The sequence below is a fragment of the Liolophura sinensis genome, chromosome 10 (genome assembly GCF_032854445.1).
Source record: "Liolophura sinensis isolate JHLJ2023 chromosome 10, CUHK_Ljap_v2, whole genome shotgun sequence".
Taxonomy (NCBI): Eukaryota; Metazoa; Mollusca; class Polyplacophora; order Chitonida; family Chitonidae; genus Liolophura; species Liolophura sinensis.
Genome location: NC_088304.1, coordinates 19,095,903 through 19,110,311, shown reverse-complemented (window position 1 = coordinate 19,110,311; position 14,409 = coordinate 19,095,903). Strand labels below are relative to the sequence as shown.

The following is a 14,409-nucleotide window of genomic DNA, read 5'->3' as shown; positions in this document are numbered from 1 at the left end:
TTTATTCAGACTCCATAGTGTTCCAAATAGGATCAGATTCTGACCAAAATTTTGTGTACAAATTCACTTTGTGGAAGCTCAGATTGAATTGAAAACACAGTGGCAGATCAGTGTGAAAGTTTTGCATATTTTATGAATTCTTTGATTCTGATTAGCGGTTAAAATTTTATGAGGAAGTTTACATCGTTGGACCTCAGACTGAGTTTAAAAATCAGCAGCAGAACCGAAATATGTAGTTTTTCATATTTTCATGAATTTATTGATGCTGATTAGCAGTTTTTGTGATGTAACTACTCAAAATATTTTCCCATTTGTATAAATTTTGTGTAACCTCAGATCCAAAAATTACATGTACAGAAGTAAATAAATAAAAGATGTTGTGTGGTTCATTAGTTCAGCTTCAGGTCCAAGGACACAGCAGCAGGAGGCGTGCCTGTCCAGTGGAAGGAGCTGAACACTGCGCTGGACACAGAGAGGAAGCGATGCGTACGACTGCAGGAGCAGGTGGACAAACTACGCCAGGAGAACTACAAGCAGTCTGCGGAATGTACGCACACTTATAGCCTTTTCACTGTTCTGCGTTGCGTAATAAATGAAAGGACTAGCAAACAGTTATGTGGCGGCTTTTTCGCAGCGTGTTGCAGAATTACTTTGTTGACTTAGTTTAGACTTGTTGACTTAGCTTGCCTGAGTGGCATTTAGAAGTTGGGATGAAAGTACACTGAGTAAGGCCTTCTGGATAGGTGTTAATAAACCAAGAAGTTGTATATCCATAAGAATGCCTTCCTCAGTGTACTTGTTGACTTAGTTCAGGCTTGTTGACTTGTTTTAGCTCAAACAAGTGATAGACATTAAACTCATTAAACTCACAGCATTTACCTGGTAACACAGTTTAATAACATCCTACACATATGCATGTTAGATACTCATTTTTGAATCATGTATGTTGATCTGATAGGAACAATGTTTTCACATTTCTCTTTTGCCAGTGTTACAGCTGAAAGGTTCGCTGCCAGACAAGGCACCCTCGGGCCCACCCCGCACCCCGTTAAGCCGAAACTCTGTCTCAGCAATCACTAACTCACCCAGCAGCCAGCTCAGTCCCATCCCCATGGGCACGCCAAGGCCTAGCCAAGGGCAGTTAACTCAACCAGCCAAGACACCACAGCCAGCCAAGCAGAGGATGCATCATAAAATACCACACAAGTTTGTGAAAGGTCTCAACACCAAGGCCACAAAGTGTGCAGTATGCTTGGGAAGTGTGCACTTTGTGAAGCAGGCAACAAAGTGTCAAGGTAAAACAAATATTCAGATACGTTTGGCATCATTCATTCAGTACATCGTCATATGACTGAAAAATTGTTAAGTATGACGTTAAACCCCAAGCACTCACTCAATAAATCATTCACTTTACAGTTAGACAGCACTTCCTCCACAAGTGTTCATTAGTGGTTACTTACAAATTAAAAACACATTTTCAGGGATGTGTTAGATGTGTTACCTAATTGATGGGTAAACTATCATGTATATTATTTTTCGTCCGGAAACATGACTGGTTATCCTTACTTTGAATAAGCAGAAGTTATTTTCTCATTTTGTTTGGTGTTGAACACTAGTCTAATATATAAATGGTTAATTCTGGTGTCTTTATCATGTAGCCACAGTCAGTATTGGAGCAGACCACCATCTGGGGTAGATTCCATGCACAAAGCTGGTTGACTTAAGTCCAGACTTGAAATACAATTGTGAAGCTTAATTTTTGCCCCTAAATTTTGATCACTTCATCAGTGTTATCTTGAGACATATGTCGTATGTCACATTCTCAACATCCATTACCAAAACCTACAGTAAACATTCTAACTGGTTTTTAAATTTTGCCTGAAGTCAGAACTGGCTTTGTGGTCCAAGACATTTCTCTTACTACAGAGTCAGTAAAGTTACATGGACTGTTATGTTTGATCAGAATGTCGCCTGGTGGTGCATCCGAAGTGTCAGCCTTCTGTCCAGGCTACCTGTGGTCTACCCACGGAATACGCACAGCACTTTGCCAAGATCATGGACACTCTGAAATCAACGGAACCCAACCAGCTTTACCCCACCCTGGAGCTAGAGAAGTCGTGTAAGACACAGGGATGGTTGAAGATAGCACGGTGAGTGGCTCCTTAGAGGTTGAGTGAAGAAACTCGGCTGTGGAGGAGAGGTGACTCTTTTGTCATAGTGCCGATCAGGTGGTGACATTTTGACTGATTACTGCTTTGCTCTCTGAAATGACACATAGTTTCAGAATGAAATCAGGTTCTTTGCACATCTCTTCATGTTCTTTACTATAGTAAAGGGTTTTCACCAGAATAACTGACATTTATTGCCTTTATTTCATTGCCTTTTTTTTACTCAATCCCCATTTAGATCCAGCAAACCTGTGTGGGAAAAGAAATGGCTGAAACTGGAAGGGTCATTGTTGATGATATTTCACGAGGAGACTGATGCTGCACCAGCTGACACATTTGACCTCAACCCTCCTAATGCAGATGTCAGCGTCCACTCTGCGGTCACCACAGCAGAGCTCTCCTCAACAGTGGGCACTGACTTGGCCTACATCATCAGGCTGGACATGACATCTCACACCACCTGCTGGCCAGGAAGGTGAGTCAAACAAAGGGAGACAACTCAGAACGGAGGCCACTCTGAGAAGCATTGTCCTGTGCTGAAACAATGTGCTTTATTCTTCATATATGGAAATGTATTCGTCACATATTTGAAGATAGTTTGTAAATGATATGGATCTGTCATAAAATTGCCTGGAGTAACATTAAAAACATTTTCAACAAATTATAATAAATTTTGTTTTGAACGAATGATCACTTTGTTGTGTGTAGCACATAACTTGATTGTTACGTAATTACTGTTTTCCCACGTTCAGTTACAACAGTGAATTTAATGCCATTGTGCCAGCTGTAATATGCTCTCTGTAGACCAGAATAATACTAGAGTATTATATATGTGGGAATGTCCATCAGTGACTTGCCAAATTTACTGTAAATTTACATTTTTTTTTGTTCTGTTTTTGTTGTGACTTCATCAGCTTATCAGATTTTTGCTGTGATCTGTGTTTTCTCCAGGACCCTGTACCTGATGGCGTCAAACTTCAGTGAGAAGCAGAAGTGGGTGGCCATGTTGGAGGCAGCTGTGTCCACATGTACCTCTGACAAAGAGAACAGGGCCAGCTCCTGGGTAGGTGCAATATTCCATATTTTGTAGTACATAAGTTTCTTCCCTGTTCAAGGATTTACCTCCCTTGAAAGTAGATGGCTGTCCAATGCTGTCAGCAAGTGGAAGTGCCAGTGTAATGGTATTTAAGCAGCTATAGTGATAAACTGTGACAAATCCAACAGTGAAATTTCTTATAAATGTATGGTTAACTCCTTTGAATCAGTGCAGTTTGCTTCTGTCTGTTGAGGATATAGCAATTAAGCCATAATCATTCATTCATTTAATCATTCATTGTGTGCATTGAGAAACAGACAAAGTAAACAGCATTGTTTTCCATAGACCCATATGATTTAATACTGAAATAAAGGACATACATGTACCTGCCGTCAAGGGAGGTAAATCCTTGCAAAAGGAAGTAACCTATATGACATGAAAACAGGGAATACACATCACAGAGAAACTTTGGCTGTCTGTCATCTGACTGCATGCATACTTACACTTTTCCAGCATGATATCATCCTACCTTCCAAACAAACTTCATGATAACTGTCAAACTTGTAACCATGTACTGTTCATGCCACCATTTGTCACCATGTCTGATGATCTGTGTTTGTGGTTACAGAAACTGTGTGGCTTCACGGAGGTGCACCTGGAGGGCAGCAAAAAGCTGGAGCTAAACTGTTGTCTTGTACTCACAGATGAGGTAATGGCGGGTTCTGTAGTAGATTGTGGGAATACAAATTTTCAAGTTGCTTTTCTGTTGCCTATCTCATGTTAAGTCATAATAATTTTTTTATTTCCCGCAACTTCACACAGAGATACTGAAGTTCTAAGGTCACAAAAATTTATTTCCAAAAAAATAAAAATATAAAATATTCATTTGGCATATCACAAGGGTCTTATACAGCTTTCTAATTTGTATGCCCTTTTAGAAGGCTAATTTGGGCTGAAATGTTTTCATTTATTAAAAAATCTGAAACTAGCTTCTTATATTACCAAATTATCGTAAAAATTGTGTATACATCTTTGTAGACTTTGTACAATTGAATACAGGACCTTTTTTTTTTTTTTAAATTTACGGGGGTAAATTTTTCAGGCGATATTCTCCATAGTTTGGGTTCTCATAGTATGCTGTAAATTGAGCATCTTTAAAAGGTACAAAATGTTCTTGGCCCTGATCACTGAGTTTGTTCTAACCACTCGTTCCTTCGTCTCCTGCAGATCACCCTACTAGGTTCTGAGGAGGGCCTGTTTGCTTACAGTCCTCATTGTGGTCACACAGGGCCAGTACTGGTCAGGTTTGGAGGTCTGGACAATGTCTATCAGCTCACCTATGTGCCAGGCCTCCATCAGGTTCTCCTAATTACAGGTACACAGTTTAAGCTCAGTTTCAGAGATATGGTGTGTGTGTTTTTTCATTCACTCATGTTAAAGTTATTAAAAGTTAAAAACTATTAAAACTTGAAAATTTATAGTTAAACGCCTTTTTGTGATGTATCGGTTTTTCGTGTCAGCAGTGTATTGAAAAACTCTTTCACCTGACAATATGTGCTTGATGAAATAGGAAATTACTAGTTGCGTCTGAGGCAATGTTGGATGAATTTGGTTTTAATCCCTCTCGTCTCTGACCTGTATCTCTGCTCCTCCCCCGCACAGGGAAGCACCGTCAGATCCTGAGCCTGGATAAGCGGGTGATCGAGGCTAAGATGAGGGAGGGGAACCTGGATGAGTGTGTGGTGATCCCCAGCCAGGTGGTAGAGGGCACCCATGGCTGCACCGTGTTTGACGTGGGTGCTTGGGCGCATGCCCACTACCTGTGTGTGGGCATGGCAGAGCGGGTGGTCCTCATGAAGTACAGCTCCCAGCAGGGCGTCTACATAGCCAAGAAGGTGAGCTTCTGTGCTGGATGGTATGGTGGTGACAATTGGTGGCAGTTCATTATTGATGAATGTACTGATGATGTCTACAACAAGACCAATCAAGACATAGATCTACTCAGCAGTGAAAATTTTATTTATTTATTTGATTGGTTTTTTACACTGTGCTCAAGAATATTTCACTTATTTGACAGCGGCCAGCATTATGGTGGGAGAGAAACCCACGACCATCTGCCAGTGAAAATTAAAATCAGAAGTTGTTGTGACCTTTAGAGGGTATTTCTGGCATTACCTTAGAGAAGAAAATTTAAATATCAAACAAGTACCATTGAAAAGAGTGAGCATTTCCTCACATGTGCAGGCTATAAAAAAATTCATATATGTACCTCAAGTTGATAAATTATAAATAAAGTCAGCGCCAAAATCTGCCGTGGGCAATTCCATTTTGCCGTAGAACTAGTCCTGAAGTCTTCTGTGTTAGGAGGAGAATTGCCGTCGAAAACCACCGAAGTGCAGTTCATACATTTCTGGTAGAACTCGTCTTCCCAGAAGATAGCGAACAGTACAGTTTGTTTTCCGCTTCACGATCAGGAAACCAGAATGTTGGACGTAGGTTCTGAGTTTACATGAACAAGTTGGTAGTTTTAACGACCATCATTGGCTGAGAGGCAACACACCCCCAGCTTAAATTACAGGGTATTAAAGATGGAGGACGCAATGAACTCAGCGATTTATGTCAGCTTTGCCGTTTTCAGGCTTTACATATATGGCGAGGAAAAATTGCAAAATTATGCAGCAGGCACCAGCAGATAGAAAAAAATGTGCTCTTTTCAGCCTATAGTGTCATTGTTTTAAGTTTTCTTCTCCTTTAATGCATGCCATGCAGGAGTCGTCTATGTTTATTTGGTTGAATGGTTTGTGTTTTTCTATCAGTATCATTTGATTTTGAACAGGGAGCTGTCGTGAATACTTGTGTCACGCATACCTGTGTCATGCCTGCCTGTGTCATGCATAACTCTGTCATGCATACCTGTGTCATGCCTGCCTGTGTCATGCATACCTTTGGCCTGCATACCTGTGTCATGCCTGCCTGTGTCATGCCTGCCTTTGGCCTGCATACCTGTGTCATGCATAACTCTGTCATGCATACCTGTGTCATGCCTGCCTTTGGCCTGCATACCTGTGTCATGCATAACTCTGTCATGCATACCTGTGTCATGCCTGCCTGTGTCATGCATACCTTTGTCCTGCATACCTGTGTCATGCATACCTGTGTCATGCCTGCCTTTGGCCTGCATACCTGTGTCATGCATACCTGTGTCATGCCTGCCTTTGGCCTGCATACCTGTGTCATGCCTGCTGTCACGCTGTTCAGTCATATTGGCTGTGTTTTTCTGTTCAGCTTGTGTTGCAGTTTAAAAATATTATCATACACATTACATTGTACTGTAAACAATAAAAACTATTTTTGGGGATGACCAATGAAGTTTTAAGTAGTAGCACAAGTAGTTAAAATTTCTACCACATGTACTCCTTTTTACTTTTTACTGTTTACTGTTACTTTTAACAGCACTTATGCTGCACTCCCTTTGTGTTAAACTGCAAACGTATGGCCTTATTTTTGACAGGAGTTCAATGCCCCTGAGCCATGTAGCTGTATCTGTACCACCAACAACTACGCCATCATAGGGACGTACAAGTTCTACAGGGTAGACATGGAGAAAATGTCTGTGTCAGGTAAGTCACAAAAATGGCTTGGAGATATTCAGCTATCTGTTCTCTTTTCTGATTGGGGCCTCCGTTGCTCAGTTGGCTAGCGCGCTAGCACAGCGCAGTGATCCAGGAGCCTCTCACCAATGCGGTCGCTGTGAGTTCAAGTCCAGCTCATGCTGGCTTCCTCTCCGGCCGTATGTGGAAAGATCTGTCAGCAACCTGCGGACGGTTGTGGGTTTCCCCCGGGCTCTGCCCGGTTTCCTCCCACCATAATGCTGGCCACTGTCGTATATGTGAAATATTCTTGAGTAGGGCGTAAATCACCATTCAAATAAATAAATAAATAAATCTTTTTTGATTGATATCATGATAGTATTCCTTCAGTCTAGTGGTAGAAACATGGACTAGAAATCCAGAGATCTTTGGTTCAAATCCCCAGGTGGTAAACCCGGTCACATGGACAAAATCCATACAGGAGAGACGGAATTGGTACGCCTAGATTTTAAAGGATCGCTATACAAAAATATTAAATATATATACTCTGTTTGCCCTAAATTCACCCTAAAAAGTACATTTGAAGAGGCAAATAAAAGTCATTAAATATAAGTAAGTTGATGCTGAAATTGAAATTATTTAAGTAGTATACTAGTATATTGAAGTATATTTTAGTGATTGTATTGTGTGTATACTTACATCAATGTAACACCATCCATGTCTCACACTGTGTGATTTGTACCTGCAGAGTTTGTGGACAGTAAGGACAACTCACTAGCATTTGCTGCATTTGGAGCTGCCATACATCAGAGCTTTCCCCTGGCTGTTATCCGCATCACAGACATTGGTCTACCTGAGGAATTCCTGCTCTGCTTCAACGGTAATGATTTTATGGTTAAAGAGTTATACAAAATTTATTATTAGAACAAGCCTTTAAAAATATGCACAGTGGATACGGACAAGTTTTCAGTAGGATGACATGAATAATGACACATAATCTTAAATCGTCAAAAGTCCATCCCTCAGTGTAACCTCCATCATCTTGACCACAACCCTTCAGTGTGACCGCCATCTCTCAGTGTGACCTCCAACCCTCAGCTTGACCTCCAACCCTCAGCTTGATCTCCAACCCTCAGCTTGATCTCCAACCCTCAGCTTGATCTCCATCCCTCAGCTTGACCTCCATCCTTCAGCTTGATCTCCATCCTCTGTCTGACCTCCACCCCTCAGCCTGACCTCCAACCCTCAGCTTGATCTCCAACCCTCAGCTTGATCTCCAACCCTCAGCTTGACCTCCAACCCTCAGCTTGATCTCCAACCCTCAGCTTGATCTCCAACCCTCAGCTTGATCTCCATCCCTCAGCTTGATCACCATCCCTCAGCTTGACCTCCATCCTCTGTCTGACCTCCACTCCTCAGCCTGACCTCCATCCCTCAACTTGATTGTTTTTATTTATTAATTTGAATGATGTTTTATGCCATAATCAGGAATATTTCTCTTATATGACAACAGCCAGCATTGTGATAGGAGGAAGCGCCCTCAACTTGACCTTCATTCTGTTTGCCTGGCCTTTGTTCATCTTAACCTCTATCCTACAGCTTCACCTCGTTTCCAAGCGACCTCAGTTTATTTCATAACATTACTGTCATATTTTTTGTTTCAGAGTTTGGTGTGTTTGTGAATGCTAAGGGTCGAAGGTCTCGCCCAGGAGACATGAGGTGGAGTGGTCTCCCCTTGGACTTCGGTAATTTTTATTATGGATGCATTGAAAGAAATTTTCCTTTTGTGCAAAGTGAATATGATGTGATAAATTGTTGAACAGTCTTCGTCTTTGAAAAAGGTTGTGATTGGACTTTGTAGTGAAGCATTTATATATGTACTCCATCCAGTATGTAAATGTACCAGGTGTATTAAAATTTCATTGCTCAGATCCCCAAATTATTTGTGTTTAGCTGTTTTTTAACAGTATTGTTTGTGTTTACAGTGTACAGAGAGCCATATCTATACATCACCTACTTCACAAGGATACAAGCCATACAGATTCCCCCCTTCTCTCAGGAACTCAAGTAAGCACACTTTCTGGCTTGACCAAAAAGGAGTACAGCCTAAAACTCCAATCAAATGAATAAATTGACCTGAAAGAAAAGCACCATTATAGATCAAAACTATTAATCAAGTTCATGTGTGTTTTTATGTATGTGAGGTACTAGTTTACTTCATTGTATTTATTTATTTGATTGTTGTTTTATGCCGTACTCAAGAATATTTCACTTATATGACGGCGGCCAGCATTATGGTGGGAGGAAACTGGGCAGAGCCCAGGGGAAACCCACAACCATCCGCAGGTTGCTGGCAGACCTTCCCACATACAGCCAGAGAGGAAGCCAGCATGAGCTGGACTTGAACTCACAGTGACCACATTGGTGAGAGGCTCCTGGGTCATTACGCTGCGCTAGTGCGCTCACCAACTGAGCCACGGAGGCCCCCTAATTTACTTCACTGAAGTAAAATTAGGCAGGAGTGTACATGCACTACGTTGACCAGTTACCTCTGATGCGGGAGTTATGCCTGCTTCCAATCGGATATATGACCTGAAGATTTTATCATTCAAGTGATTTCTACAAATTTTGTTGTATAATTCAGTACAAATTTTGTTGTATAATTCAGTACAAATTTTGAGAGGAACAAAGCCTATTTTTGGTCTGTCAGCAACCTGCAGATGGTCGTGGGCTTCCCCCGGGCTGTGCCCAGTTCCCTCTCACTATAATTCTGGCCACCGTTGTATAAGTGAAATATTCATATTAAGCGCTCACTGGCATCTAATACACAATTGCCTTTCTTTTTCAGGGTGCGTCAGATGCAGGTCAGTCTACCCAGTCCCCGTTATCTGGGTGTGGCCAGGGCTAAGGGAGCTGTCTACTTTGCTTCCACCAATCGCCACGCCACAGAGGTTATCTGTTTTGGGGGGTCAGAAAGTACCAGTCCTGTCAAACCCTTGACCTTTGACCTCCACACTGAGAATGTGTAAGTTAGCCTTAATAAAGTGTACTGTTTAAGGACCAAAGAGGTTATTCTGTTTATTATGAATGAAAAAGGGTCATTTGGTTATGGTAATATGAACAAGAAAGTAGGATGCTTGTTGCCATTCTTTGATAGATAAAACATTGTTAAATTTTATGTCATCAGATATTTGAAAAGCTGCATTTTGGGAACACATATTGGTAGTGTTGAAAGTAGAAAATTACATATCTTTACCAGCCATTTGGAAAAGTACTAAGATATAAGTATGTTGTTCATTAGATGGGCTAACCATGTGAGGAAAAAGAAATCCAATATTCCTGTTAGAATGACATATATATTGGCTAAAATGAGCAGTCCAGGTGTCTGAAATTTTAGAAGAAATAGGGTAATAAAGTGATGTCTGATAAGTGTCAAAAGAGACCACAGTGACAGTTTCGCACGTACTTTATACATTTTCTGTATGTCATTCCACCAGGTAATTTGACTTACTTAGTTTAATTTGTGTGTTTTGTTTTTCGAGTATTCTATCATGTCATTCAAGTTATAAATATGTGTATACATGTACGTTGTAGGATGGAGAAGGAGCGGCAGGTAACATTCGTCAGCCCGGAGGTGGAGGTGTCTCGTCCGCTGCGCAGATCACGGTCAAACTCGTCTTTGGAAAGCTGCAGCTCTATTTACACCATATCAACGGTAAACAGCTTGGACACGGACAGCTGGAGTCCTCCATCTAAACGAGAAAGGCTGGCCAGAAAAGGGACATGTCCATGAATTGTGCACAAGGAGGGTTTAAATAAAGCCGGATATGAAGGTTCATTATAAAGTATGGACAATGACTTTACACAGAAACAGTGGAGACTTGAAATTGCCTGTGTGAACACTTAATGTAGGTACTGGCAACGCAAAAAACAGGGTGTGGAGGATGCAGGGAACACTTAACGTAGGAGTCCTAAAACTGCATGAAGCATGGACTGAACACCGGAAATGTGCATACCATGAAACTAGCTGTGAATGAAGTTGTCATTGGAAACCCCAGGTTCAGTTCATGTGTTAACATACCTTAAACTGCAATGAAATACAGTCACGAAGTTCAGGTACTGTCAAATGTAAACAAGTCAGTAGTGTTAAACCCAAGGACTGTGGACACTGTAGAAGTGTGATTCATACTCAGTGAACACGGGGGAGTGTAGTTCATAGTCAGTGAACACTGGGTGAAGTTCATACTCAGTGAACACTGTGGAGTGTAGTTCATGCTCAGTGAACACTGTGGAGTGTAGTTCATACTCAGTGAACACTGTGGAGTGTAGTTCATACTCAGTGAGCTATGCAGAGTGTGGTTCATGCTCAGTGAACACTGTCGAGGTGCTTGTACTAGGTGAATACTGCGGTGGTTCATTTATAAGGAGTCAAATTGTGGCCCGTTAAGGAGTGAATACTGGATACTTTTGACTTAGAATCCATAGTATACGTGGACTAGGAAATGTGCAGACTATAAAACTCACCTGAAGCCGAACTGTTAATGAACCTGTAGGAAGTCAACTGTTAGGTCAAAGGAACATTACATCATGGAACAAAAATATCTCTTTGTCAGTGCTCTAGATACAAAACTTAAAATTGCGTTCTACTCATCCGCTTCATACAATGTCTTCATACACGAGTTAGTGCCTCCCATATTGTGTCACGTAACATCATTACCTCCCTGTGTTCATAACCAAACTGAGAATAGTTTTGTGGTTAATATTTAAAGAAATTGTGCTATTTATCATCTGAGTAGAGTATGAATGTGGCATGTATTGTGCCATATATCATTTTAACCACAAATATGTATTTTACATGTTTTACAAGTCTGAGCTGCACAATTGCTGTGTCTTATTTTCAATCATTCCTTCTAATTGTAATCTATTAACATATTTATTCTGTAGAAAGTAATTCATTGTAGAGTAGGAATCTGTAAACATATCGTGTATTGTTGCACGAAGTTCATCAATCAATTAAAACATGTGAAGCCATTTTTTGTTAAATGACCTAAAATTTCACGCATGACAATGTTAAACCTTTTGTCTGTGTCTGACAGTTTTATTTATAATCTTAGAAAGATGTTTTGAGGTTTCTTTTGAAGTAGGATAACACCCTGCAGGAAAAATGTAAATGTCACCACCAAAAGTTATATTTTCTAGGTCACTTATCATACTTATTTCATATAAAGTGGTATTGGGTAGTCATATAGCCATTAATGCTCCACTCAGCAGTCTTAGGGCACTTCCAATTGTGCAGAAACACTGATGTCGCCAGCTTAGCCTAGCCAATCGTGTAACATTATTCGCCCTTATTGTCATGTGAATGCTCCTCATAATCGGGCAACACCGGTAAGTGCCATTAGTTTAAGTAAAGGTTTCAGTTCCGTAACCATAGTAACAGGACAAACATTCATTAACTTCATGCTTTCATTGTTCAGTATAGTCATTGACATGCTAACCATTTTATGATAGGCCCTATGTTAAGAGCCGGAGGTCATGTGGTTGTTTTACTAGTTTTTATTGCCCTTATTCAGTAATACTGGAACTATCCTGTGATTCCATGCCATTGTTTGGAACCTTTTATATGTACACAGGATAACCTTACTGATCTGAGCTTAAATAAAAAACATATAAGCTCTCTGTCCATCCTGAAAAATGAATATTTTCATTGTTACTTGTATTCTTATCTGGTGAAATCTGAATGATCATCGGGGAGCAGGCATATGACCCTGTGGTTTCAGTGTTTCCTGTCCATCTCTGGGAAGCACAAGATACATGTATGGGGCCAGACAAAGATCACTAATGCTTGTCTTCCCATTTCTGCAAGACATACCATTCCAATCCAGGCCTTGGGCAAGAAAGTTCTACATTGCACATTTGTAATGTTACATTTGTTGAAGCTCATTTGTCTCCACAAATATGGCTTGCAAATCTGAGCATCTAAGATCTTCCACCAAAAGTGTGAGCATGAACCCAAGACAGAAGCCCCGCTAACAAAAAAAAAACCCCATCGGGCAAAAACCATGGCGGAAAAAAGCCTGGCTGTCTTAACTTACAGGCAAAACATATCTGATAGTCCAACAAACATGATGTTAAATACATGTTGATGGGAATTCATATAGTGTGACTTTGTTTTCCATTTAGAAAGGACCTGGTACGGTAAGGCGGAAAATCGGCCCCAGAAGGGGTACAATAACAAAGTGCAAATTTCAAAATCCCAACACAATTCTGTAAATTTCGGAATCAGAAGTATAAAGCTTGGTCAAAGCCCTCATGAAAGTTACAATGTCATAACAGAGACAGCTGCTTAGTAATGACCCTCCCAAAATGCACTCTTGATCAAAAACACCTATTTTTCGTTTAAATGAGGTATTGTCTCTATAATTTACAGTATAAAGATCAATGTTAGCCTGAAAAATATCTTTACTGAAATCTTCATAGGTGTATTTTTAAGTTTCGTTTTTGTTAACGATTGTCTTCATATTTAAAATATAAATTTTATAATGTGATGAGTTTTGTCAGATTTTATCAAGTCAGAAATCTTTCTGCCATGGTCTGTCAGACATTCTCCCTACAGTCGACTAACGAAGTCGCTGCAGAGAAAAGGTTGCATATCGGGGAAGAGTTTGTGGCTCTTTTTTTTTTTTCTTTTTTTTTTTGCTATGGAAACATGCTTTTGTGGTCCTATAGTTATCATTAACACTAACATGTAATGCGCAGAGGAAGTGTATAGCTGAAAGCTACATTTGTTGTACATTTATTTCATTGATTGGTGGATAACTGCGTCCTCAATAATTTTTCAGGAAGTTACATTTGTAGTGGAGCGATTTTCATAATTCATAATGTAAGATATTTCAGCGCGACTGGAGCTGGCTGCAAGTTTTCGATTTTATGACCTATACCTATCAGCGCGTGTTTGGAGCTTTATAAGTCGCATGCTTGCCATATAACAGGAAAAGACGAGTAAAACACAACTGGAAAAAAGAAGTAAACTTACGAGTGTGCCAGCGGCTGTCACTCACAGCTATAGCCAGTTTCACTACTTGAGGTGCACTGTTTCTTGCACTGGGGCCGATTCCCATACCAGGTCCTTTGTCATCAAAGTGTACCCCAGTCTGCCATTCGGGTTCAAAAGCTTTTCTCCCGCAAGCGTTTTCAAAACAATATGGCCAAAAATGACTGTCTCTGATGTCTCCAATATTAATATCGAATGCTTTTCGTCGAGCAAATATAAGTTTATTCTACCACTGTACTAAATTTGTTTGCCTGAAATATTTCAGCATGGCAAACAGGTTATAGCTTACTACAATTCACAGTATCGCCTCGCCGCTGCCGTAAGGTAAACAGTTTGAGTCGGTTTACACGTATCTTATGCAATTTTATGTGTTAACAGATCTATTTTAAAATTTTGATTATTTAGAAATTTAAACCAAATTATATAATAGTTCATGAAAATAAAAAATAAGTTTATTTTTATAAGTTACTGTGTATCATATATATTTTATATGCCCTACATGGATGCATAAATAAAACGAATCAATGATCATAACGTTAAATCGGAAGCATTCTGTATTAA

At 40.2% G+C, this 14,409-nt stretch overlaps 1 protein-coding gene across 1 annotated transcript in view; it reads left to right on the top strand.

Moving 5' to 3' along the window:
- Positions 1-11,152, top strand: part of LOC135476964 (citron Rho-interacting kinase-like) — a 51,262-nt gene extending 40,110 nt beyond the window's left edge. Inside the window, exons 34-47 of the mRNA XM_064757111.1 lie at positions 394-547; positions 990-1,295; positions 1,964-2,150; positions 2,407-2,643; positions 3,120-3,231; positions 3,833-3,913; positions 4,432-4,579; positions 4,867-5,099; positions 6,716-6,824; positions 7,543-7,674; positions 8,459-8,539; positions 8,780-8,861; positions 9,643-9,819; positions 10,389-11,152. Of these exons, the coding sequence (XP_064613181.1) occupies positions 394-547; positions 990-1,295; positions 1,964-2,150; positions 2,407-2,643; positions 3,120-3,231; positions 3,833-3,913; positions 4,432-4,579; positions 4,867-5,099; positions 6,716-6,824; positions 7,543-7,674; positions 8,459-8,539; positions 8,780-8,861; positions 9,643-9,819; positions 10,389-10,587 (2,238 nt within the window). The 3' untranslated portion in view covers positions 10,588-11,152. The remainder of the gene's footprint in view (positions 1-393; positions 548-989; positions 1,296-1,963; positions 2,151-2,406; positions 2,644-3,119; positions 3,232-3,832; positions 3,914-4,431; positions 4,580-4,866; positions 5,100-6,715; positions 6,825-7,542; positions 7,675-8,458; positions 8,540-8,779; positions 8,862-9,642; positions 9,820-10,388) is intronic.
- Positions 11,153-14,409: the final 3,257 nt, after the last annotated feature.